At 59.1% G+C, this 23,094-nt stretch overlaps 1 protein-coding gene across 1 annotated transcript; it reads right to left on the bottom strand.

Moving 5' to 3' along the window:
* Positions 1 to 35: 35 nt before the first annotated feature.
* Positions 36 to 22,649, bottom strand: MMP15 (matrix metallopeptidase 15). Its single transcript, XM_068993495.1, has 10 exons — positions 22,488 to 22,649; positions 11,109 to 11,257; positions 10,349 to 10,477; positions 8,740 to 9,047; positions 8,245 to 8,406; positions 7,110 to 7,363; positions 6,394 to 6,532; positions 5,301 to 5,451; positions 5,073 to 5,188; positions 36 to 4,093 (listed from the first exon to the last, which is right to left on the bottom strand). Exons 1-10 carry the CDS (start codon positions 22,647 to 22,649, stop codon positions 3,636 to 3,638), a joined length of 2,028 nt encoding a protein of 675 aa, XP_068849596.1. The 3' UTR covers positions 36 to 3,635.
* Between the last annotated feature and the right edge of the window lie 445 nt (positions 22,650 to 23,094).

The following is a 23,094-nucleotide window of genomic DNA, read 5'->3' as shown; positions in this document are numbered from 1 at the left end:
TGAAAGGAAATATGCCAAGCTGTCAACACTGCCTGGGGGAGTGACGGCAACTTATATTTTTCTTCTCCTTTTTAATCTCTAATGTCTTGTTTTACTTGGGAATCAGCAAAATATAAAGAAACAAAAGATACTGAGAGAATAGGTGCTGGGAAGGGTCCAAGGTGATTTAAGTTACAGCTCGATTTTTACGCGGGCTTCTGTTTTATCCTGGGGAGGTCACTGGGCTGTCCGGGGATGGGGAGGCAGGGCCCAGGTGCTTCACCTGCCTCTTGTCCCCTCAGAGGCCTTCATCCATGCGGAACACCCAGAGAGAATAAATTCTTGAGATGAGCCGTTCCTGCAGCCGCTGGGTTTCTTTGAGAGGTCCCACCAGAGCTCGGGGGTGGGCGGTCCTCAGGCCGCTTCCTGAGGAGGTGAGGCCTCTGCCAAGTCTCTGCTGGCTGGCCTCTGAGGAAGAACTCAACCAGGAGGCCTTTCATCCTGGCCTTTCTCCTCCCTGTGCCTCCACACTGCCCTCCACCTGCCTGCTGGCCTCTGGGCTTCTGGGTGACCCCTAAGGCTTCAGGCAAGAGGTGGACCTGGTGGGACCTTCAGACCTGGCTGTCGCCACAGGAAGGCTGATGCGATGGTGTCCATCTGTGACCCTCCTTCCCGTCCTGCACTACCCCCCGAGGCCCCTGGGGTGGGGGAAGCATATCTGCTGTTTCCTAGCCAAGCCTGAGAGGCCTTCGCGGCTTCTGAGGGCCAGTATTTCCTACTCTCTTCAGCCAGTTTTCAACACAAAGAGAGGAAAGGGTGGGATGCAGGGGGCTGGGGAGGGGGCGTGCAGCTGCAGGGGAGGGTGGAGCCTGGAGCAGGCTGGAGGACCCTGCCCGAGGAGCTGTGGGGGCCTGGCCTGCTCTGTGGGTGATCAGCACACAGATCAGCACCCGGGAGGCTGGGCCCGAGGCTGGACATGGAGCAAAAGGCTCCTTAGCAATGCTCAGACCCGAAGGTGGCAATGCCTCTCTCCTGAGCTCCTGAGTATCATCTGCTCTCTTCCCAACGTGAGATTCTCTGCTTCTTCAAAGAGAGAATGGGACTTCCCTGGTGGTCCACTGGTTAAGACTTCAGGCTCCCAATGCAGGGGGCAAAGGTTTGATCCCTGGTCAGGGAACTAAGAGATAGCATGCTGAGTGGCACAGCCGAAAAAAAAAAGAATGAAAGTAAACTCCAATACTTTGGCTACCTGATGCAAAGAGCTGATTCATTGGAAAAGATTTCCTGATGCTGGGAAAGACTGAAGACAGGAGGAGAAGGGGACGACAGAGGATGAGATGGCTGGATGGCATCACCGACTCAATGGACATGAGTTTGGGTAGGCTCTGGGAGTTGGTGACTGACGGGGAGGCCTGGCATGCTGCAGTTCACGGGATCGCAAAGAGTTGGACACGACTGAGCGACTGAACTGAACTGAACTGACATTGCAAGGAATTCCTTGACAGTCCAGTGCTTAGGACTCCATGCCCTCACTGTGGAGGGCCGGGGTTCAATTCCTGGTTGGGGAACTAACATGTCACAAGCTGTGTGGCACAGACAAAAAAAAAAAAACAACAAAAGAAGAGAGCAGATCCTGGGTGTCCCTCACCAGCTGAGCAGCGTGTGTGGCGAGAGGAACTGTTAGACTCCACAGTGGCACTGTTTCCCATCTCCTCCTGCCCAAGCTGGGTCTTCAGGCTGCCCAGAACCAATCTGGACGGGTGGGAAGGCTGGGTGGCCTGGACTGTTTCTCCCACCCTTCTGAGACGGCTGGAAGCGGGTTGCTCTTTCTCACCACGAATGAATGACCAGTAAATTCCCCATCCCTTCTCTGCTCGATGCCAGCATGGCCACCCCTGGTACCTTGCCTTACCCTGCTCTGGTCTATTGAGGGCAGCTACTTCCCAGACTTCCCCAGAGGCCTGCCCCTCCCAGGGCCAGTTGGGAAGGAACCCCCACAGATCTGGGAATCAGCTCTCTTTGGCATGGGGGGAACAAGTCCCCAAATCCCAGCTGGGACCATGTCCCCCCCTCACTCCCCATCCCCTGCCCTCAAGTCACCTGCAGCCCCTCTAGCTGTAAGCTCCAGCCTGAGGCCTCTTAGAAAGGAGGCAGAGTCGCCGGCCGTACTATTTAATCAGTGCAGATTATTTACAGACAGACACTGATCCCGTCCCCACCCCCCTCGGCTGGCTCTCCGGTGGTTCTGAGGATGGAGTGGGGAGGACGCTGCTGGACCCGCACTGGGGGCCAGTCTACAAGGGGCCCCTCGCCCCAGGGGCCTCTGGGATTCCGGGCGGCAGGCCTGCTTGCTCACGGTTAGGGGAGCAGCGGGGACAGAGCCGGCTCTACAGTACCATTTCCCACGGCAGCCTCGCCTCCTGCTTGCTTCACGGAGGAAAAGAGGGCAGAATCACCTCCATCCACAGGGTTGAACCCAGGATCGGGGGAGGCCCCAGGCTACAGTGGGCTCCTCTGGGGGCTCCACAGTCCCGTCCCATAGTCTGAGAGAGAGGATGAGCTGCTGGCCACCACGCCACCCCCACCAGTGTCCCTGGGGGACAGCGAGCTGAGGGGGAGGAACCCCTTAAGCCTGGTGGGCATGCGTCTCTGGACATCTATAACCCCGGCCTGGGCACCCATTATCCCCTCTCTCCCTGGGAGAACTAGGACACTGGCAGCTGAGCCTGAGGCTGGTGGGCTTCTGAGACCCCTGCGGTTGGTGGTCGCGGGGTGACAGGGGGAGGGAAGATGCTCGTGGAAAGAACCCAATTGAGTCGCAGCTCAGAGCAGAGAGTGGGCGGGAGCCTGGAAGCCCAGCCCCCCAGGGGCGTGGCTGGCGCTACCCTTGGGGGTGGGGCCTTGGCAGACCCGCTTTGGTCCTTGGTAAGGCAGGCCCAGGGCCCCTTCTCCCAAGACGGGAGGAGGTACAGGGGAGCTGGGGGCTGCTGGCCCTGGGCTGGCCAGGTGCGGGCATGGTTCTTGGGCCTAAGGAATCCCGACTGCTGGGGTTGTTAGAAGTGGGCTGGGAAGCAACCAAACCTCAACAGGACTCTCGATCAGCGGGCCCCCTCCCCTCCCTGCCCTCTTTGGCCTGAGGCTGCCACCAGGTGGAAGCTCTTTCTGAGACTCAGGGGGCTGGAGACCAGTCAGGCCCCACCAAGCTCTAAAACCAACAGAGCCCTGGGCTCTGACCCAGGTACTCAGCGTGGAGACCAACCCAGCAGCCCTTCACTTTTCCAACAGGGCCTTCTGATCCACTGCTCCTCTGGCTAAGCCAGGGGTGGGTGGGAGCCTAACTCCCTCTCTGGTGCAGAAGTATATTTAGAAACCTCTAAGCCCCTGCCTTTAGGGATCGCCCTGAGGGACCGCCCTGGTCAGGCAAGTAGGAAGAAATGCTTAATTAGTGTGCAAAAAAAAAAAAAGATACCTGGGCATAAATAAACAAGGGGGCGGGGCTGGCAGGGATGTCAGCGGGCCTGGAGGGACCCCCACCCGGGGGCTGAGGAGCCACAGAAGGCTCTAGATGAAAGGCCCCAGGAGCCGTCTCAGAACCACAGGCGCGACCAGCCTGGCCCCTTAGCACCGTGGGGAGTGGGAGGGTCTGGCGCCAAGGGTCAGACCCACTCCTGCAGGGAGCGCTTGCAGTAGAGGAGCATGCGGGGCGCGCCCTTGCGCTGCATCTGCACCAGGGCGTAGGTGAGGCCCAGGATGCAGAGCAGCAGCAGCACGGGGGGCACCAGCACCATGACCATATTCACCGTCCGCGTGACCTCCTCCATCTGCACCACCACGCGGCTGCCCCCATCCTCGTCTGGCCCTGCTGCGCCGCCACCACCAGGGCCCGCCTCACCACCCTCCTCGCCCTCCTCGCTGTCACCGCCCGTCCCGGGCTCTGCACCCCCGTCGGGGTTGAAGGGTGGACGGGCCACGTCGGGCCACCGGGGCCCCGCCTCCACGTGCTCTTGGCAGCCCATGAAATCCCGCAGGATGGACTTGGGGTAGCCGGGCTCCATTCGCAGGCGCTCGTTGTCAAACTTCCAGTATTTGGTGCCCTTGTAGAAATAGGTGTAGGCTGCAGAGGGCAAAGCAGGCCAGAGGAGTCTTAGGTGGGGGCTCCCCACCGGCCAGAGACCCGTGAGGAGAACCAGGGAGAACTAAAGGGGCCCTGGCTTTAAAACACCCTCTTTCTTACTGGCTTCCCTGGGCATTTTGAAATCTGTCCATGCTTTCTGGCTGGGCTGACACTGACCAGGGCAGTGCAGAGAGGGGTCCCAGAGCCTGCTGGGTCGGGGGCTAGAGTCAGGGGATCCAGTCTGGCTTCCTCCCACACTGGAGAGGACAGTGTCTTGCTCAAGGCCACACAGTCAGCCTTGGAGTGGGGCCTGATGCCCTCTTGGGCCAGATCTCTGGTCCAGGGCACTCTGTGTCCTCAAACCAGAAAGGACCAGGTTTGAGCCACCAGATGCATCCCTGCTCAGCGGAGCACAATGAGATCACAGCAGCTGCAGGGTGAAGCCACCGTGCACGGAAGCCGTGTGACCCGCCTGAACATTAGCAAAGCCAGCCAGGTCTCCCCTGAGCCCCTGAAGGCTGATGGGCATTCTGAAACTCACCAGAGACCCCGCTGGAGAAATAAAAGCTGCAACTCCCTGTTGCTCAGTTATAACGACAGAGATCAGGCTTCCCTGCCAGATAGGTAAGGGGGGTTCATCGGGAGGACTCTTGCTCCCAAGGCTCTGAACCCAAGCTCACCCCACAACCCCGCCGGGCTCAAGGCTCTATGGGGAGCAGGGCAGCTCTGAGTACCAGCTCTGGACACAGGCCGGCCTGGCTGGACTCCTGACTCCACCACTTCCTCACTGTGTGATTTGGGGTCCTTTACTCAAGCTCTTTTTGGCCTCTGTAAATGGTGTCAATGGTCACCTCGCCCAGCTGGGTCCCCCGTGCCTGTCATCTTGATGCTGGTGACCACAAGCAAGTCCTGTCCCACGTGTGTGGAGGCGGGGGGATGGTGGGTGCTGGGCAGGCTGGGCGGGGGCCGGCCCTGGTACCTGCATCATTGCTCAGGAAGGCCCCTTTAGGGGAGGCGGGGATCCCCTGCCACACGCTGATGGGCTTGGGGTAGCCGGGGTCTCCACGCTGCGTCTCCTCGTTGAAGCGCCAATACCTGTGGCCAAAAGTACCAGGCTGTGGGCTGTGCCCGGCCTGTCCAGGCCATGGATTCTTTCTGGGAGAGCCTGAGGATGGGAGCCTTTTCCCTTTAGCGGAGGGGCGCTCACCTGTCCTCTTGGAAGAAGAAGGTGTGACCTGTGGGCTCCCACCAGATGGCTGTGTCGATGCGGTCGTAGGGGATGCCCAAGCCGTAGCTGGTCAGCGGCTGTGGGTAACCCGGCTCCAGGTTCGCTTCTCGGAAGAGCCAGTAGCGGTCACCTGCGGGAGGGGTTGGGGGGTGGGCACGGGGAGTGAGAATCTGGGTCCCCAAATTCACATTCACTGCTACATTCACCACGCACACACACACACTCTCATCCTTGTACACAGAACAAGCACTGACACTCCACACCCAAGACAACTCACGCTCACATCACACGCATGTGGCACTTAGGGACACCTGTAATGCACCATTTATGTGTATACACATTGCCAGCTCACAATGACACACACACCACACACTTAATCGCAATACACACAAGCCTCTGATCCTGCTTGAACATCCACTCCCCCCACACACAGTTCTTGCAGAGAGAGAGGGAAGAGGCCTGGCCTCTGGATCTGGGGACTGTGTTCCTGGGGCCCCCCAGTGCATGGCCCAGGCTCCTCCCTTTTAGTGTGAGCCCAGCCCGGTCCTTGGGGACTTCCTGCCTGGTTGAGACTCAGGCCAGGGGGCCTGGGGACACAGCCAATCCTTCAGAGGTGCTGCCCTTGAGGCCCTTCCTGGGGGGCAGGCCTCAGAGGAGGGGCTGAGGGGAGGGAGCTCCACTGTCTCTGTAGACAGACCCAGCGACACTCCCCAGAGTGGGCTCGGGGACTTGCTCTTATGAGGAAGGGGCAAGAAAAGGCCTAGGATGCAAGGAGGAGGGCGATGGGGCGGAGCCCCTGTGCTGCAGAAGGTGGACACTTGCCCTCAGTCAGTCCGCCTCTGCCCGCCAGGCCTCTGGGCCTGTCTAGCCCCACCCCACCCCGGCCCTGCTGCCAGGGTCAGGTCCCCCTGAGTAAGCCCGCAGTGGGCGACAGGACGAGATGTGCACGCGGTCCTTCCTTTCCATCCTCCTTCCTTTCCATCCTCCGTCAGGCCCATCTGGGTCAGAGGTCAGGCCAGAGGTGAGGGCAGGAAGGCTGCCCAGCCTCCTCCCTCCCACCTGCCCCACTCACCTTTGAAAAAGACGAAACGCCCATCCTGGCGCTCGTAGGCGGCACTGATGTCACTGGGCAGGCCCCGCCAGAAGTGCCCGATGGGCATGGGATAGTTGTCCAGGACGCGGTTGTGCCGCACCCGCCAGAACCAACGGCCCTGGGGAGGGCGTTGGGGGTGAGTGGACGGCATGGGGGCCCCCACCCCCCCTTCCAGTGGGACACACTTGGGCTGGGAGTGACAGTGAGAAGAATGGGTCCTGGGGGCCCAGGAACACCCTTGGTCTAATAGCATATTCAGACTGGGCGAAGAGGGGGCGGCGAGGGGCCCTGGGGCCATCTGTGTCCCCTAGAGCCACCGTGGAAGCTCTGGGTGAGGGCTGAGTGAGGGCCAGGCCCTGAAGTTGGCCAGCTCTGGGTTTGGTTCCCAGCATCACCTTTACTCAGTGGATGACGAGGACAATTCTCCCTGCCTGGGAGAGTCTGGTGCAGGGGGTCTTAGGAAGAGGGTGGCGGCGGGGACACAAGGGTGGACCCCTAGGCTTATTGTACGACCCTGGGCAAGTCCCTTGTCCCTCGCGCTCTTTTCTTCCGGGTCTAGGGTCTGATGGCTCCCCCGGGGCCGCTGAGTGAGGGGGGCGGAGGTGGGGCAAGAGTCTGGGGGAGAAGTGGGAGGGAGCTCTCTGCTCTGAGCCTGGGCCAAGGGGCTGGGGGTGTGGCGCAGGCGGGGGCCAGACCTTGAACACGAACATCTCCCCCCGCAGCATGGCCACCGTGTCGAAGTCCCCGTCGCAGATGTTGGGGCCATACTGGTCGGGCCGCTCTGTGACGCGGGGTTGGGGTGGGGGGCCTGGCTTTGGAGGCCGCTCCGGCTTCCCACCCGGGGGAGGTGGCTGAGGGGGTCTGGGGGGCCGGTGGTCTGGCCGGCCAGGCCGCCGGGGGGTCACAGTGGGAAGAGGTTGGGTGGGCTGTGGCTGGCCATCCGGGGTGCCTGCAGAGGGGCAGGAGGGGGAAGTGAGGAGGGTAGCCCCAGAACCCAGCCAGGATGCCAGCTTCTCCTACTCGGAACCTTGGCGGCCTGGAGAGACCTGTGCCCCATGGGCAGCCCACCCAGGTGAGAGGCCCTATCTGACCACAGCAGACCCCTCCCCACACCACCATTGTTCGGGGGGGACCTCCAGTCTCTTCCACGCAGTCCGTTCGTTGACCTCCCCACACTGGGCTAGAGTGACTGCGCCCTAAGGCCACCCCTGGCTGCACTTCCCCTTGGGGACGCTCCTCTTAGGAGGCTGGCCAGTTCCAGTGGAGGCTCCAGAAGCAGTAGACACAAGTGGGGGGGAGAATGTGGTTCCCAGGTGGCTGGGAACACAGCGAGGGCTTGGGGTGGTTACTGACCCACTGAACTGGCCCCCAGAGACCCCCCCATTGGGGGCTTCCTTGGTGGGGGTGGGGGTGGGGGGTGTTACCTGCCTCAAAGGAGCTGGGAAGTGCTCGGAGGAGAGCCTCAGTGGGACACGCTTGGGCTGGGTGTGATGGTGGGAGGCACAAGGACCCCAGGGACACCCTGGGTCTAATAAAATATCCCACAGGGTGAGGAGGAAAACGGGGGCAGTGAGGGGCCCTGGGGCTGCTGTGTCCCCTGGAGCCACCATGGAATCTCTGGATGGGGGCCTGGGCCTGGCGTCAGCCAGCCCAGGACTGATTTCTAGCACCATCTTCTATTGACTGGATGACTTGGACCATAGCTAATTCTCTTGGGGCCTCAGTTTCCTCATCTACAAAATGGGTGTGGCCACGGTCCCTATGCTTCATGGGGCTGGGAGCTGAGAGCAGGCGTGCAGAGCCCCCTGTCCTCCACTGCCGCGCGCTCACCATAGAGCTGCTGAATGCCCCGAAGGTCGTCTTCGGGCAGCTGGAAGTTGTCGATGTCCATCCACTGGTAGAACGGTGCCATGATGGCACTGGGGTTGCTCGAGTGCTCCAGCCCCAGTGCGTGGCCCAGCTCATGCACTGCTACCAGGAAGAGGCTGTTTCCTGTCATGGCGGGCAGTGGGGTCAGCTCTGGCCTGCCTCAGGACCTGGACACCCCACTCTATGGGTTGAGGGGCCCAAAGAGCCTGCCCACACTTTACTCTCAGAAGAAGCTGAGCCACTGACTTCTGGGCCTCTATCTTCCCCATCTGGAAAATGGGTACATCAATCCCTGCCTTCCTTCCCCTGTCACCCACCTTGGAGATGATGAACAGCAGACTAAGACCAAGAGTCAATGCTCCCAAGAACTGCATGGGGGATGCTCTCCCCTCCCAGCCCCCAGCTCTACCCTCCCCACCCCCCACCCCTGTCATCACCCTGACCAGAGGTGCTCACCATGCAGGTCAGTGCTGGAGAAGGTCCAGGGCTCATCTGCATCAAAATGGGTGTCCCCACCCAAACCAGGGCCAGGGAAATAGGCGTGGGCTAGAAAGCCACCCGTGCCATCAAATGGCGAGCTGTCGCCATGGAATCCAGAGGCAAAGAGTACCATGATGTCCGCCTCCTTCTGCCGCCGCAGTCGGATGTCCTCATAAGGCACCTCCTGGAAGACCAGGGGCGTGGCCTGCTCCCACACACGGAAGGCCCGGCGCACCGCCTCCAGCGAGTGGTACCAGCCTAGCTTCTCTGTGTAGTTCTGGATGCTGCAGGTGGACGGGAAGACGTGAGTGAGCCCAGGGCCAGGGCTGCTATCCATTGCTAGCATCCACTGGGTTGAGGGCGGGGACACATGGTCTCAGGGAAAGGGCATAGGATCTGAGCTCATTCATGGACGATGCTCATCAATACCGACTGTTAATTTACTCTGATGTGAATTTGAAAAAAAAAAAAAAAGAACTAAGTTGTCAAGCCCAGGAACTTATTAGGATATCACTGAATAAGGTTGCATTTTGCCAAATACGCTTATTTTAAGAAAACATTAAGTAATTAAAAGTATAGGTGATACAGAGCCAAGAGAAAGACCTAGAAAGTGGGAATGCAAATGGCTGAGGTTTGGGAAACACAGGCCAAGTGGTTCTCAAAGTTGGGATCCAGAGTCAGGCTGAATCAGGTTCAAGGCTGGGCTCTAACATTTCCTGTGTAACCTTGGGCAAGCAACTTAAGTCTCTCTGAGTTTTAGCTTCCTCATCTGTGAAATGGGAAAGGAGGGCAGCACTTCTAGTATGGAGTCCCTGGGAGGATTCAGCGGCTTAACTCACAGAGAGCATGTGCCTGCACGTGATAAAAGCATGGTGAGGCCTGTTAGTTCCCATTTAAAGCAGATTAAGCATCTGCGTGCTAGACAGAGCTCCATCAGAGATCAAGAATCAGCTCATGGATCGAGAGTTCACTCTGGTGGCCTGGGTCCCTAGGGACCTCAGGAGCTGCTCTTCCTCGGGAGATGGAGCTGAGGGTGGGGTCATGGCTGGATTGGAACGGGAAGGGGTACCCTTGAGGACTTCTACGCAGCTCGAGGCTCAGGGGGATTTCCTGCCAAAGAACTTGATAGAAAGGAAGGAGGGGTATTTGAAGCAGGGTTTGTGTGGGTGACTCGGTGCACAGATCCCCCCTGGGCAGATGCTGGACTGGCCAGATGCTCCAGGGCCTCCCTTATCCTACATACCCCTGAAGCCTCCGGTGTAGAAGCCCACCTGGGCGGGTGAGGCTAGCCCTCGGTTGTTGGTGGGTTCGGGGAGGGAGGAAAGGAGGACAGAGCAGAGTTCAAAGGGTCCCACTGTTCTCTCGTTCTCTCGAGGGAAACTGCGGTGGGGGAGGGGCCGATCCAATCAGCATGGGGGTGGGATTGGATGGGGAGGCCGGGCACCCTGCAGTGGGCTGCTGGGAAAGGAAGCCTTCCAGACAAGCCCACCGGGAAGCCTGAGGCCTCAGCCCAGGGAATAAGCGGTCCCAGCGCTTCAGAAACACGCCCTGGGCGGAGGTCACCCTGGGCACCTGGAGTCTCTACCTGAAGGTCAGGTGGTGGTTGTTCCACTTCCTCCCTGTGAGGGCGTAGCGCTTCCTCCGCCGCCGCAGGTTGGCTTTCACACGTACCCCGAACTGGTCTGGCACCCCACAGCGGGGCCGCTTCATCCACCTGGGAGCACAAAGCCTCGTCTCAACACACCTGCCTGCTGGGCACCGCCTCTTCCAGGCAGTCCTCCAGCTGCACCTATTATGAGGGCAGCGGCAGTGAGAAGACTCTCCCTAAGCTTTGAGCTCCTTCTCAGGAAAATGGTATGATGACCTGGTACTGGAAGACTGCATGCCTAGGAGTGGCTCTGCAAAGGAGAGCCCCTGTTTACCCGTATTGCCCAGGAGCAGGAGGTGAATTACCCTGAGCCTTTTATCCCTGATACCTTCTGCTCTGAGTGCTCATCAAGAATGTGGCTCTGGGTCACAGCATCTCTGTCAGACTCAGAGCAAGGCCTAACTAGGCAATCAGAGCACATATACCACACCTCCCATTCCCAAACCTGTGGCAGACACCACTAATCAATCCTGTGCTCCTTGCTGCTGAGCTGGGTTTCGGCCTCAGGAGCTTTTTCAACACAAGACAGCAGCAGCCCCTCCCAACCAATGAGAGCTAGCATGGAGGATCAAACCCTTTGCCACCTCATATCTAGGCCACCCTTTCCTGGAAAACTCCACAGGCCAAGCCTTCAGAGCAGGCTTGAAGGAGGGCAGGTGCTAGTGGGGTCTGGGAATGACCTGACGGAAGGACTCACGCCTTGGTCTCTTCGTCCAGCACACCCGTGACGGGGATCCCGTAGAAGCGCTGCATCTCGGCGAGGGCCGAGGCCAGGATCTGGGCGGAGCGCATGGTGGACATGTGGCGGCTGGGCTGGGGCAGGTAGCCGTAGAGCCGCAGCCAGTTCTGCAAAGGAGAGGCCACGGCCTGGTCAGCAGGTCCTGGCACCCTGACCTCCAAGCATGCACAGTCTGCCTCCCACCCCCTCCCATCCCCATCACCTCCCACCAGTGTGGGCTTCTGGACCACTCTCCCTGCTTCCACTTCCTGTGGTCTGCTCTCATACAAGAGCTGGAACAAAAGGCCGGGACAGATCAGTCCTCCGCCTAGAACCCTCCAAAGACGCCCTGTCTCAGAGGAAAAGCCAATTCTTACAGGAGCTACTGGGCCCCAGGTTAGCTCTCAGACCTCACTCCTATCATTCATTCAGCCCAACCGGGCTCTCTTGCCTTGGGCCTTCGCATTTGCTGTTCCTACTGCCTGGAGTGTTCTTCCCAGACATCTGCATGGCTCATGCCTTCTCTGTCTTCAGGTCTCTGCTTCCTCACCTTATTGGAGGGGCATTCTCTGACAAATGTAGAAAACATACCCACCTACTGCACCCTGCACGCCCTCCCTCCCCTGCTTGCCTGCCCTCGTTACCATCTGACACACTATGTTTCACTTGGCTGTTTACCGTTTGTCTTCCCCCATGAGGATGGTAGCTGTGTCCATGATAGCCCACAGTTGCCATCTTTATTATTGCACTGGCCCCTGCAGGGGTGGGTCCCCTACCATCCAGGCAGACCATTGGGACCCCTATGGGGTTTAGAACCTCTTGAGTTCTCACCTAGTAGGAAAACCATGGGGATTCCCCAGTGGCTCAGGTGGTCAAGAATCAGCCTGCAATGTGGGAGATCTGGATTTGATCCCTGGATCAGGAAGATCCCTAGGAGAAGGGAACGGCTACCCACTCCAGTCTTCTTACCTGGGAAATCCATGGACAGAGAAGCCTGGCAGTCTACAGTCCATGGGATGGCAAACAGTCGGACACAACCGAGCGACTAACACTTGCACCAGGCCCTAAGCCTTCTGGAAGGAGAGCAGGTAAGTCCAGGGAGTCCACCCAGGCCCAGCAGGGTGGGACCGGAGGCCTGAAGTTCAGTCTCTGCTCTGCCACTAAGTCTGTTCTCTCTGGGCCTGACTTTTCTCATGTGAAAGATGGGGAGCCATAGGGTTACTGGTGGGTGCAATGTGAAAGAGACAGCTCTGTGAAGAGCAGCTGGCACACAGTGGGGGCGCCTCCCCCCTTCAGAATTTGCTTGGCTCGTCTTTTTTTTTGATATAAAAAAAGATTTTAAAAATTGTATATTTATTTGGCTGCGCTGGGTCTTAATTGCCGCATGTGGGATCCTTGATCTTCCTTGCAACATGTGAGATCTTTAGTTGCGGCGTGCAAACTCTTGGTTGCAGCATGTGGGATCCCTGACCAGGGATTGAACCCAGGCCCCCTGCATTGGGAGTTCAGAGTCTTATCCCCTGGACCACCAGGGAAGTCCTTGGGCAAATCTTCTTGTTCATCTACCCATCTGTCTGTCCACCCACCCAGCCAGCCACCATGCTAGCTGGAGGCCATGGAGGAGGTGGCTGACCTCCAGGGGCTTACGATTTCCCCAGGGAGACCCACTGCAGAGAAGTTCACACCTGCGAGTTTGTGAGAAGATAGGACCACTGCAGTTGAAACCCAATGGTGGGATCCCCAGTGAGCCAAGCTGAGTGGTGCTGAGAAAGGGGACTCTGCCCTGTCCACCTCGTGCCCACAAGGCAATGAGAACATAGTGACCACTGTGGGAGGTTGGTCAGCACAGAGGCCAGGGACTGCTGTGGGCCTTGGCCACATGGAAGGGTGTCCTTTGAAGCTTCCCTCATTATCCTCAGTCTCTGAAAACCCGAGTGAGGGGACCTGCTCTGAGAGGCTCTGGAAGGCAGAGGCTGCAGAGCAAGGGCCTGCGGGGCAGATGGAGGCTGGACACAGACGCTGCTCTGGGCCGACAGCCACGTGTCAGCTGCCTGGGCCACGCCCACATCAGTCTGCCACCAGGGCCACATCCAGTTCCTCAGGTACTGGCTCCCCTCGGTGCCACCCTGGCCCCTGGCCAGGCCCCCGGAGCGGACGGGCTGCCCACACGGCCCGGCTCAGCCATGCCAGGCTGCCGCTGGAGGGAGCGGAGGCTGAGCCAACAAGGGCGGAGGCGGGAGATGGCCAAAGGCTGAGGACGCCGAGCCTCAGCTTGGAGGGCTCGCAGGGCCCTGGGTGACAGTCACAGGACAACGAACAAGGCAGAGACACCAGCTGGGAAACCACCATGGCTCTGAGGACAGAGCCTCGTCAGCCCCCTTTATATTCCTGTGCCTCTGTAAAAGGGGTGGTATCAGGACCTGCTTCATCTCAGGGGTTTCTGCGAGGATGAAATGGGGATGTCCACAGGAGCCCTGGGCACCGTGCTGGGCGGGGAAAGTGCACAGAAAGCGTATTACTAATGACAGGGCTGGGGTGCGGGTGGAGGGCTGCCTCCTTCCTAGATCGGCAGACTTTCGCCTCTATTGACAGGGTTGGAGGATCCAGGTTGGGACAAGGCAGCCTCAGGGCTGGGGGAGGTCGGAGTGCCCTGCGGCACCCACCACGGGGCCCCCTCACCCCTCCAGCTCCGTCCTCCAGCTTCCAGACCCTGGCAGTGTTCCGGGCGCCCTCCACAGCCTTCTTCCCAAGCACAGAAACCTTTCCCGAGGCGCCTGTTATGTCTGGAGGGGGGGACGTCCACCACACTTGATGGACACGGTTTGCCTGAAGAAGCCTGGAGAGATCTGGAAGGCGAGGCTGTGAGGTTGGCTAGCTCTCACAGTGCGAGGAATCCGGCTGGAGGTGGGGGGAGGGCCTGGGGCTGCAGCTGACAGACTAGGGCACCTCTACATTGCCTATTTGCATAAGGTAAAAATATCCGGGGAGCGCAATCACAGGCCACCAAGGGGCTGATTAGTGGTGTCTGGTGAGTGACAGGAGGAGGGCAGGGCAGGCGGGGGAGGCTGGCTGGGGCCCTGGGGAGGGGAGAGGAGGGCAAGGGAGGGAGCTGGGCCTGTCTGCAGTGAAGAGGTCCAGAGCCCGGCGGGGTGGAAGGGGCAGAGGGGCCCCTTCAGTACTGAGACAGCTTGGGGGCTGACACTAAAGGCCCAAGGGTGCCTGTGGACCCTCCGTCACACTGCCAGGCGCCCTTTGAGTCCTGGGGAAGCCAAGAGCTTCCACCTCAGTATCAGCCAAGCCTCCTCGGTGACAAATGTCTCTCGGCCGGTGTCTGGGTAGAAAGCTGAGGCCGAGGACTGGTGACGTGAGTGGACTAGGCTGAAACGGCCTTGGCAGAGCAGCTGAGTCCCTGGATGATAAGGCGAAGGAGCTGATGGAGATGCCTGACTGGCAAGCAATGGGCTCAGAGCTGACCAAGCACCAACCAGTCTTCACCACCCGCGGGGCTAGGGCTGCCCCCCACCCTGCCTCCGCCAGTATCCAGGAGGAAGTTTCTCATCACCCTACTGTTCTAAGTGTGACAAGCCCTGCAGGGGAGGAAAAGAGCATGGGGCAGGGGCAGGCACCGGCGAATGGCAGGTGCTGCCCGGACTCCAGTCTCCTGAGGGGCTCTGCAGCCATGGGACAAAAATGGGAAGCAATTTCCAAAGTCATGACAGACCCCTGGTCTCAAAGTGGGGGAGAGGCTTGCTCAAGCCTCCACTGCTCCTTCCGGGATAAACACTGCCTCCTGCCCCCTTCCATCAGGACTCCTTTTCCTGTCACCTGAGTCTCACAGGTGGGATGAACCAAGCAGTGAAGTTCTGGTTCTCACAAGGGGAAACTGAGGCTCAGGCAGGCCCATACGCCACAGGGTAGGGAGACCCCCTCCGTGAGAATCACTGCCCAGTGGGAGGCAGGGAACGGTTCTACAGGGAGAGCACAAGGCCCCCTCCTGCCTCCTGCAGCCCAGGGAGGGAGGCTGTTGTGGGAGAACTGCCCCCACCAACCCGTTCTTTCAGCTATTCTTTCTCCAGCTCCAGACCCCACCCCATAAGTATGGACAGAAGCTTCAGGTGAGTGGCTGGCCCCAGGCAAGGAGATGTAGAGCCATCAAGAGTCTTGGGGTGGGGGCATTCCTGGCCCCCTGGCCCTATAGGAGAGGCCATAAATACAGCAGCCGGGGGCTGAGAATCTGCTGGAGCCAGGCTGTCGATTCCCATCACCCCATTGCTCACAAGTAGCCCATCCCCATTACACAGACTGCAAGGTTCAGAGAGGGTGCACGGCTCACCCAGGGTCACACAACCGGTCTGTGGGTAGAACTGGAGCCCAGAGGCAGCACTGTCGGCTCCTCTTGGCCTAAGGCTGGGGATGTTGGGCTCTGGCCCATCTGGGGAACCATGCCCAGCACAGTGCTGGGGGAGGGCACTGGGGGAGGGAGTTTAATCCTCCCCGCCATCGGTGTCTGGGTCTGGGCACTGGGCCACATCAGCAGGGCTGCTCCCCAGGACTGCTGAGACCTCGCCAAGGCAGGCCCTCCCCCATCCTGTGGGCGTGTCTGGGAAGGAGCCACCAGATCAATACTGTGCATTAAGCAGTCTCCGGGGTAGAGGCAAGCCTCAGCTACCCCACAGCCAGCTCCTCCAGGCTCAGATCAGTGGAGCCCCCTCCCACCCGGCCTTATCAGACCCCACTCGATAAGAGCAATCTCTCTTGGCTCAGCTCTGCTTCTGTCACACCGCTTTCTCTGCAGGCCAGGCAGACCCTGGCAGGATTGCCCAGACAGGCACAAAAGGCATCTTGTCAGGCCCGTCAGCAGTGGACACAGACCTTTCATGGTGTCCTGGGACCAGTTACGGGGGCCCCAAGCCAGGCCGCCCTGTCCTTGGTGGACCATTTACTTCCTTTAGAGGTAGCATGGTTCATATTCAAGTGGTTTGAGAACACACTTGCTCTCCTGGGGCTCAAATCTAAGCCCTCAAGATGGGACAGCTGTAGTTGGGGAAGGGGCTCCAGGTAGTAGGCAGAGCCGGTGGGGTGGGGATGTCGGGCCAGGGAAACAGGAAGGAAGGGGCCTCCCCAGCAAGCCCCGCACTCCTTAACCTGGAGGAAACAACAGCTGGGTCCTTTGGCCAGCGGGTGGCAGGGGTGGGGTGAAAGGGCCCTGTTGGCTGGTGGTTTCGGGTTGGCTGAGGGCCAGGCCTGGGCCGTCCACCTGGAAACCCCCCTGTAGGTATGGTCTTTGCAGTGGGTCTAGCCCATGTGGCTGCACAGGTCGGGGGTAGGGCTCCGGACTCACCTGGTTGAGGGAGGCCCTGGCCCCATCCCCATCCCCTCCTTCCCACCTGGCTCTGGCCCAGCAGGCTCCAGTCTGGCCATGGAGCTTCCAAAAAATGACACCGTGGGCTCTGAGCTGCAGCCTTTCACCTAGCCGGGAGCTGGGAGCTCAGGCTCCAAGCCACACTGAATGGCTCTGCTACCATCCAGGCTGCAGAATCAAGGGTAATTTTCTCACCTCACAGTCTCCACTTCCTCTTCTGTACAGTGGGGTCATGATACACCTAAACTTACAGAGTTAATTCAGGATTAAATGTGAAAATCTTACAAAACCACTGTAGGCCCTGCTCAGAATGGAATCAAGTATGTTGAAGGTACTCAAAAGTAACGCCTGGTCCTCCCCTGGGCACCACGTGAGGGACACCATGTGGAACATTGGGTATTTTATACACAAACACACTGAATTTCCCAATAATACCATCCAGCAGATACTACTACTAGTCTCATTTTGTAGACAAGGAAACTGAGGCTCTGTCTGTCTGAGTTGCGAAGTCCGACTCTGCGACCCCATGGACTGCAGTACATTACATCAGGCGTCCCTGTCCTTCACTATCTCCCAGAGTTCACTCAGATTTGTGTCCATTGAGTCAGTGATGCTATGGAACCATCTCTAACCGTGTTGCCTAGCTGAGGCTCCAATGGGGTCAATGATTTGCCCAACAGCAAATGCCATTTGCTTCTCACTGTATTTTGCCACCATTCTGCAAGCACTTCCTATGTACCAGGTGCCGTGCTCAAGTACGGTGGACTCGAAGTTGGGCTCTCACCCCGGGAGGTGGGGGGTGCGGTGGTCAGTACCTTCTGGGAGAAGGACAAGGTGGTGTCCAAGGCTCAAGAATTAGTCCTGGAGAGCAGCTCCAAACCTTGGCCTCCAACCTCCATGGCTCTGAGGGCTGGCTAATGGCTGGGACCCAGGGTCTGTCTGTCTAGATCCTAGAGGTTGAGTTGGGTCTACTTGTTCATTGTCTGCTGATCCCACGAGGGAAACGGGAGCTGGTGAGAGGCGCTCCTTTTTGTCTCTCTGATCCAGGCCCACCTTGAACATCTCTGCTGTTTTTGCCAAAAAAAAAAAAAAAACCAGCTGCAAAAATCTGTGCTACTCCCGTAAAGCGCTCAGGCATCCCTAAAACCAGGGTCCTGCTGGGGAATGGCTTCATATGAGCCTAACTCAGTCGAGGCTTGTCCAGTCAGAAAGCGCCTACTGTGTGTCTCAGGCCTGGAGTGTTCAGCAGCTGACAGGGTGCCAGGTCCGCACCTTCATCTGTGGACTCCTCCTGGGGCCCTCTCTGAGATGGAGGAAGCCCTAAGCAGAGAGCCCCGAGCCCTCTCTGCTTCTGCTGATCCAGAGAACACTTCTCCACGCCCAAGGCAGAGCTGGCCATGGGGTTTGGCCCCTGCCTAAGGAGCCAGCTGTGTGAACTACATGAATCTTGGGGCAACACTGAAGGTGCCAACTGCCTGAGTCCATCCTGGCTGCCATAAGGAAAATACCATAAGCTGGGTGGCTCATAACAACGTTTATTTCTCCCAGTTCTGGAAGTAAGAAATTCAAGTTCAGAGCGACAGGTCTGGCTGCTAAGTTCTTGCTGTGTCCTCACACGATGGAAGGGGCAAGGGAGACTTCGCCAGCAGTTTTTGTAGTTTATCTTTTTACATCTCATTCACACCGCGAGGCATGTGGAATCTTAGTTAACTGTTGTTGTTTAGTCACTACGTCATATCCGATTCTTTTGCAACCCCATGGGTTGTAGCCTACCACGTTCCTCCGTCCATGAAATTCTCCAGGCAAGAATATTGCAGTGGGCTTGGGTTGCCACTTCCTTCTCCAGGGGATCTTCTCAACCCAGGGATTGAACCCGCGTCTTTTGCATTGGCAGGTGGATTCTTTATCACTGAGCCACCACGGAAGCTTAGTTCCCTGACCAGGGACCAAACCTACACCCTCTGCATTGGAAGCCTGGAGTCTTAACCAGTGCAACACCAGTTAAGTCCCTCAGACAGTTTTTAGAATAACACTAATCCCACCCACGAGGGCTCTGCCCTCATGACCTAATCACTTCGCAAAGGCCCCCATCTCCAAATATCATCACCTTGGGGGAAGTTTGGTTTCACCATATTATTTGAGGAAGGTGGGGGGTAGGTAGAGGGAGGGGAGGGGCTTCACTCAGTCTATAGTGACAACTTTAATCGGAGGGGGGAAGCTGATGCCACCACAACGACCACCACAGCTGAGCTGGCCTCAGGCAGAAGTGAAACTGTCGGCTGGACAGAAGGGTCCATGCAGGGAACACCTGGAGGGCACGGAGGGGTGGCCAGAACCCAGTGCTTGGCGGGGAGAGGTTTATCCTTGCTGGGCAGTCTTGCTATTCTGAGTTGGTATTAGAGAATGTGGGCAGTATTTGGAGGGATTTTGGAGGAAGTATTTGGAGGGATTCTGGGGGAAGTCTTCTTTGGGGGGGGCATCTGGGTGTGTTTCTAGGTTATTTCCTCCCCACTCTCCTTGGACGCAAATGAAGCAGTTTGCGTCTAGGGGTCAGAACAGGCAGGTCTGTGATGAACAGACACGGAATGCATGCAGGGCTGTTCTCTGCAAGGAGGCAGCCAACTGACTGGACCCCAGGGCAGCCCAAACACAGGGCCCTGGCGAAGGACTTGGCATAAAGGGCGTGGCCCAGTTAGATCCCAAGTCCCTAGCAGCACTCATCAACCCAGTTCTCCATGGGTTTTGAAACAAAGTATGGAGAACAGTGGCTTGCTACTGGTAAAAGAACAGAAAGAAAAGATTCAGCTTCTATAGGTTCTCAAAGACAAGGCCCTCAAACTAACACACCTCTTCCCCTTGCGGGTGGGCATGGGGGCCCCTGCAGCTTCTGCTCCACAGTTAGGACAGGGCACTAATATGAGCACACCCGCGGGGCTCCAGGGGCCAGCATGGAAGTTTGGATGGAGACTGGAACACCGGAAGCCTGGGGCTGTGGATCACCAGTCAGACCTGAAGGTCAAAGGCAGAATTCGAGCTGATCCCTACCCTCCTTTGTCTGCTCCCCTCCTCAGCTGCTGGGTAAGGGCAAGGAAGATACCCAGGAGTCTGCTCAGGGAAAGTGGGTGTGCCCATGATTAACTGGCAGGGGCACCACACCTGTGAACTCTGGCAGCCTGAGTCACCTCCCTGGGGCAGGGCAGGAGGGCTGAGGGCCTAGAGATGTGTAGGGGGTGGGGAGAGACCAAAGCTTCTCCGATGAAAACCAAAGGCACTTAAGTGGACTAGGTGCTGGAGCCAGAGATAGGAGGATAGAAAGGGGAGTCTGGATTCTCAAGCCAAGGAGGCCAGGAGCTGCAGCTCAGTCTGGCAGGGAGGGCCTGGCTTATGCAGAATGGCTGCAGACTGGGGCTTGACAGCCATAGAGGGAGTGGGACAGGGCAGAATGGCTCAGTGGTGGCTTCCCCAAGAAAGACAGCCTTTCCAGGCTGGCAGGTTGCATGTGTGTGCTGGCTCTGAGCACCTGCCTGATTCCTTAGCCTGATGAAACTCTGCCCTGGGAGGGAGGGAGAGAGGAGCTGGCTTTGACTCAGTTGCTCAGAGACTGCCCTAGCCGTGACCTGACCCAAGGTCTGGAGCTGTGGTCAAGGACCAAAGCCCTTCTTCAAGGGATGGAGACTCTGGACACAGGGTGTAGCCAGGCCCATGAATCTCTGAGGCTGGTCCTTGGAGCGCCTGGACTTGGCACAGTTTTCCTATAGCCTCGGGGCCAATGGGCTGGCTGTGGGCCCAGATCTGGCCAGACTTGATAGGACCCTAAGGAGCAACACCCTGTACCCAAAAGCCAACTGTAGAATCTGGGCTAGCCCACCAGTATTGAGCCCCCCATCTACCTTGGCTTCCAGCATTCAAGGGTCCCCTGTACTTTCCAGAGTTTCTTCCCGCAACAGCCCAACCCAAGTGTCCCCTGAGGAGAGGGGCTGCAGGTCAATCAATCCCTAGTCAGTGCTACACCGGCGTAGGCCCATGGTCTGTGCCCTCAGTGCAGACCCTGAAAGGTGAAAGGTGTTAGTCGCTCAGTTGTGTCCCACTCTTTGCAACCCCATGGACTGTAGCCTGCCAGGCTCCTCTGCCCATGGAATTCTCCAGGCAAGAACACTGGAGTGGGTTGCCATTCTCTTCTCCTGGGGATCTTCCCAGGGTCTCTGGCATGGCACGTGGACTTCTTACCATCAGAGCCCACAGGGAAGCCCCCAGTGCAGACCCTGGGCAGCAGGTACTCACTCAGCTGGGAGAGGAGAGGGTGATGGAGAAACAGAAGCAAAGGAGAGAACAAAAACCCTCAGACCACAGATCCCAGTGCCCGAGCTCCTATCCATCTAAGATGCCAAATCACAATACTTAGCTACCAAATCCCAGTTTGGTCCGCAACTGCTTTCTGTTCAGAGATGCTATTTCTAAGTAGATTATAAACTCCTGGGGGGTGGGTCTGTGACTTGCAATTCTTTGGCATTCCACTCCAGAGAGTGGCAGGTGGGGGCAAACAGCACTATCTGGCCAGTACTTGGAGGCAGGCTGAGGGCCATTTCCCACCAGCAGGAGTCTTCAAATAAGCCCCTGCCTGTCTGCATGTGTGAATCAGGGGCGGGGTGGTGGAGCTGGACTGGGCAGGGCCTGGGCTCCCGGCTCTGCCTCCCACCAGGGCCTGGCTCCCTGCTGCTTTCCCTGCCCAGGCCGTAGAGGGAGGGCAGAGCAGGTGGGGAACTGGCTGGGAGGTGTAACTTGAGCTGGGAGGAATTCCCTGCCCTTCCTCCGAGCTTTTATTAAAAGTAGGGCGGGGAAGGGCAGGCTTCTATCGGAAAAAACTCCCAGGCAGCCGGGGAGGTGGGGAAGCCGCAGGGCGGGTTGGGGTTGGGGGTGGGGTGCTAGAAGGGAGCACCGGCCTGGCTGCAAATAGAAACGGCAATCAGGCCCGTAACCCGGGCGGCGGGAGGCTCCAGGCCGGCCCAAGGGCACTGAGGCCCAAGCCTACTGGGGACGTGCAGAGAAGGGTGTCTCCTCCAACATGCATCTACACCTCACCTCTTCTCTGGGGCAGGAAGCAGCGTTTTGAGTGTCGGAGAAAGAACATGATCGCTTTTGCTCTGACTCAGTGGAGCTAGCGCCTTCACTGTCCCTAGTCCGGAGGGCAGCGCTCGGCGACCCCGTGGAGACTCAGCTCTACACCAGGAGGCCCCGCCTAATCATACATTATACATTGGACCGATCCAGAGATGAGTCTCCGTAGGGACGTCAAGCGGGTTCCTGGTGAAAAGATGTTCAGAGTCCACCCTCTTAGACCCGGGCCTTGGCCGTAGGGGCGCCGGTGGAGGAAGCGCCGGGTGAGATCCGGTCTCCCTCTTGATCCCATCTGGCGGTGGCACGACTTGAGCGCAAGAGTCCGAGAAAGTCGCCAAAGCGCCCCCTCAACCCTGATCGGCTGCCTCGGAGGTTCGCACCCCTTCCCCCTACCCCAGCGCGCCGCACGAGTCTCAGTGTCACCCAAACTAAGGCGGGAGCGCTGCCGCTGTGCTCAAGGTCCCCACCCCCACCCCCGGGGCCCAGAGCAGCCCCCTCTCTGTTAGCAAAGAACGTCACCGCGCGTCTGCAGGGCTCTCGAGGAATCGGGCGTCCGGAAGAGAGGGGAGAGGAACAGGGGCTGGGGGCCGCAGAAGCAGCTCCGGGGAGGCGGGTTGTGAAGGATCAGTGCCCTGGACATGGCTGGAGGAGTAGAGAGTGGGCTCAAGCCCTACAATCCTCCAGGGTTTGTGAAGAGGTGCACCGCCAAGGGCCAGCTGGAGATGGTCAGCTGGCCCGGTCCCCTTTCTTCCCCGCCCCCAACTCCGGGACAGGGGCTCATCTCTGCGCGCTTCCCCTCCACGCTTCAAGCTGCGGGCGTGGCTTCCTCCCCACCCTCAAGTTCTCCAACCCCCGGCAAAGCGGTTGGCGAGGGTCCTTACCTCCGCATTGACTTCGGCGTCCTCCGCCGCTGCGCCGCGGCCCAGGCAGCTCAGGAACACCAGCAGCAGAGGCAACAGTTGAGGCCGTGCAGCCGCCTCCCGGCCGCCAAGGAGACTGCCCGCCCAGCCCGGCCGTCCGGGCGCGCTCCGGTCGCTGCCCATGCCCGCGGGGCTCGCCCGCTTGCGGGCGCCGGGTCCCTGCACGCGGCTCGGAACTTGCAACTCCCTGGCTCCCCGCCCGAGCCTCGGCAAATTCCCACGGCCGAGGAGAAGCGGGCCGGGCAGGTCCGGGCGCGCGGAGCCGGCCCACTAGGGAGAGGGCGGGCCGGAGTCGCCCGCCGCGGAGTCCTGCAGCCTCGGCGCCCGGGGCCCGGCTGAGAGCAAGCGCAACTCCGGAGCCTTTGTCTGCCTCAGCGCTCCGGCCGCCCGATCCCGCGGCGTGCCCTGCGCGCCCAGCTCCTTCTGTCCATGTTGAGGGGCAGGCGCTGCCAGGAGCGCGCGCCTCCCGCTCGTGAATCCTGCTCGCCCCGCGTCCGACCCGGCCCGGCTCCCGGGCAGCCTAAGAATGAGGCGCAGGGCGCGGGTCGGAGCGAGTGAGCTAGCCAGG

Source organism: Capricornis sumatraensis, chromosome 20 (assembly GCF_032405125.1).
Source record: "Capricornis sumatraensis isolate serow.1 chromosome 20, serow.2, whole genome shotgun sequence".
Classification (NCBI taxonomy): Eukaryota; Metazoa; Chordata; class Mammalia; order Artiodactyla; family Bovidae; genus Capricornis; species Capricornis sumatraensis.
This window is presented reverse-complemented; position numbering and strand designations above follow the sequence as displayed.

What these genes read in the sequence shown, in the direction of transcription:
- MMP15 (XM_068993495.1), bottom strand. Translation starts at nt 22,649, where the DNA reads ATGGGCAGCGACCGGAGCGCGCCCGGACGGCCGGGCTGGGCGGGCAGT. An exon ending in CTGGACGAAGAGACCAAGGC is followed by an intron (nt 10,478 to 11,108) that starts GTGAGTCCTTCC and finishes TTGTGCTCCCAG; the next exon opens with GTGGATGAAGCGGCCCCGCT. An exon ending in CTCCAGCACTGACCTGCATG is followed by an intron (nt 8,407 to 8,739) that starts GTGAGCACCTCT and finishes CCGCCATGACAG; the next exon opens with GAAACAGCCTCTTCCTGGTA.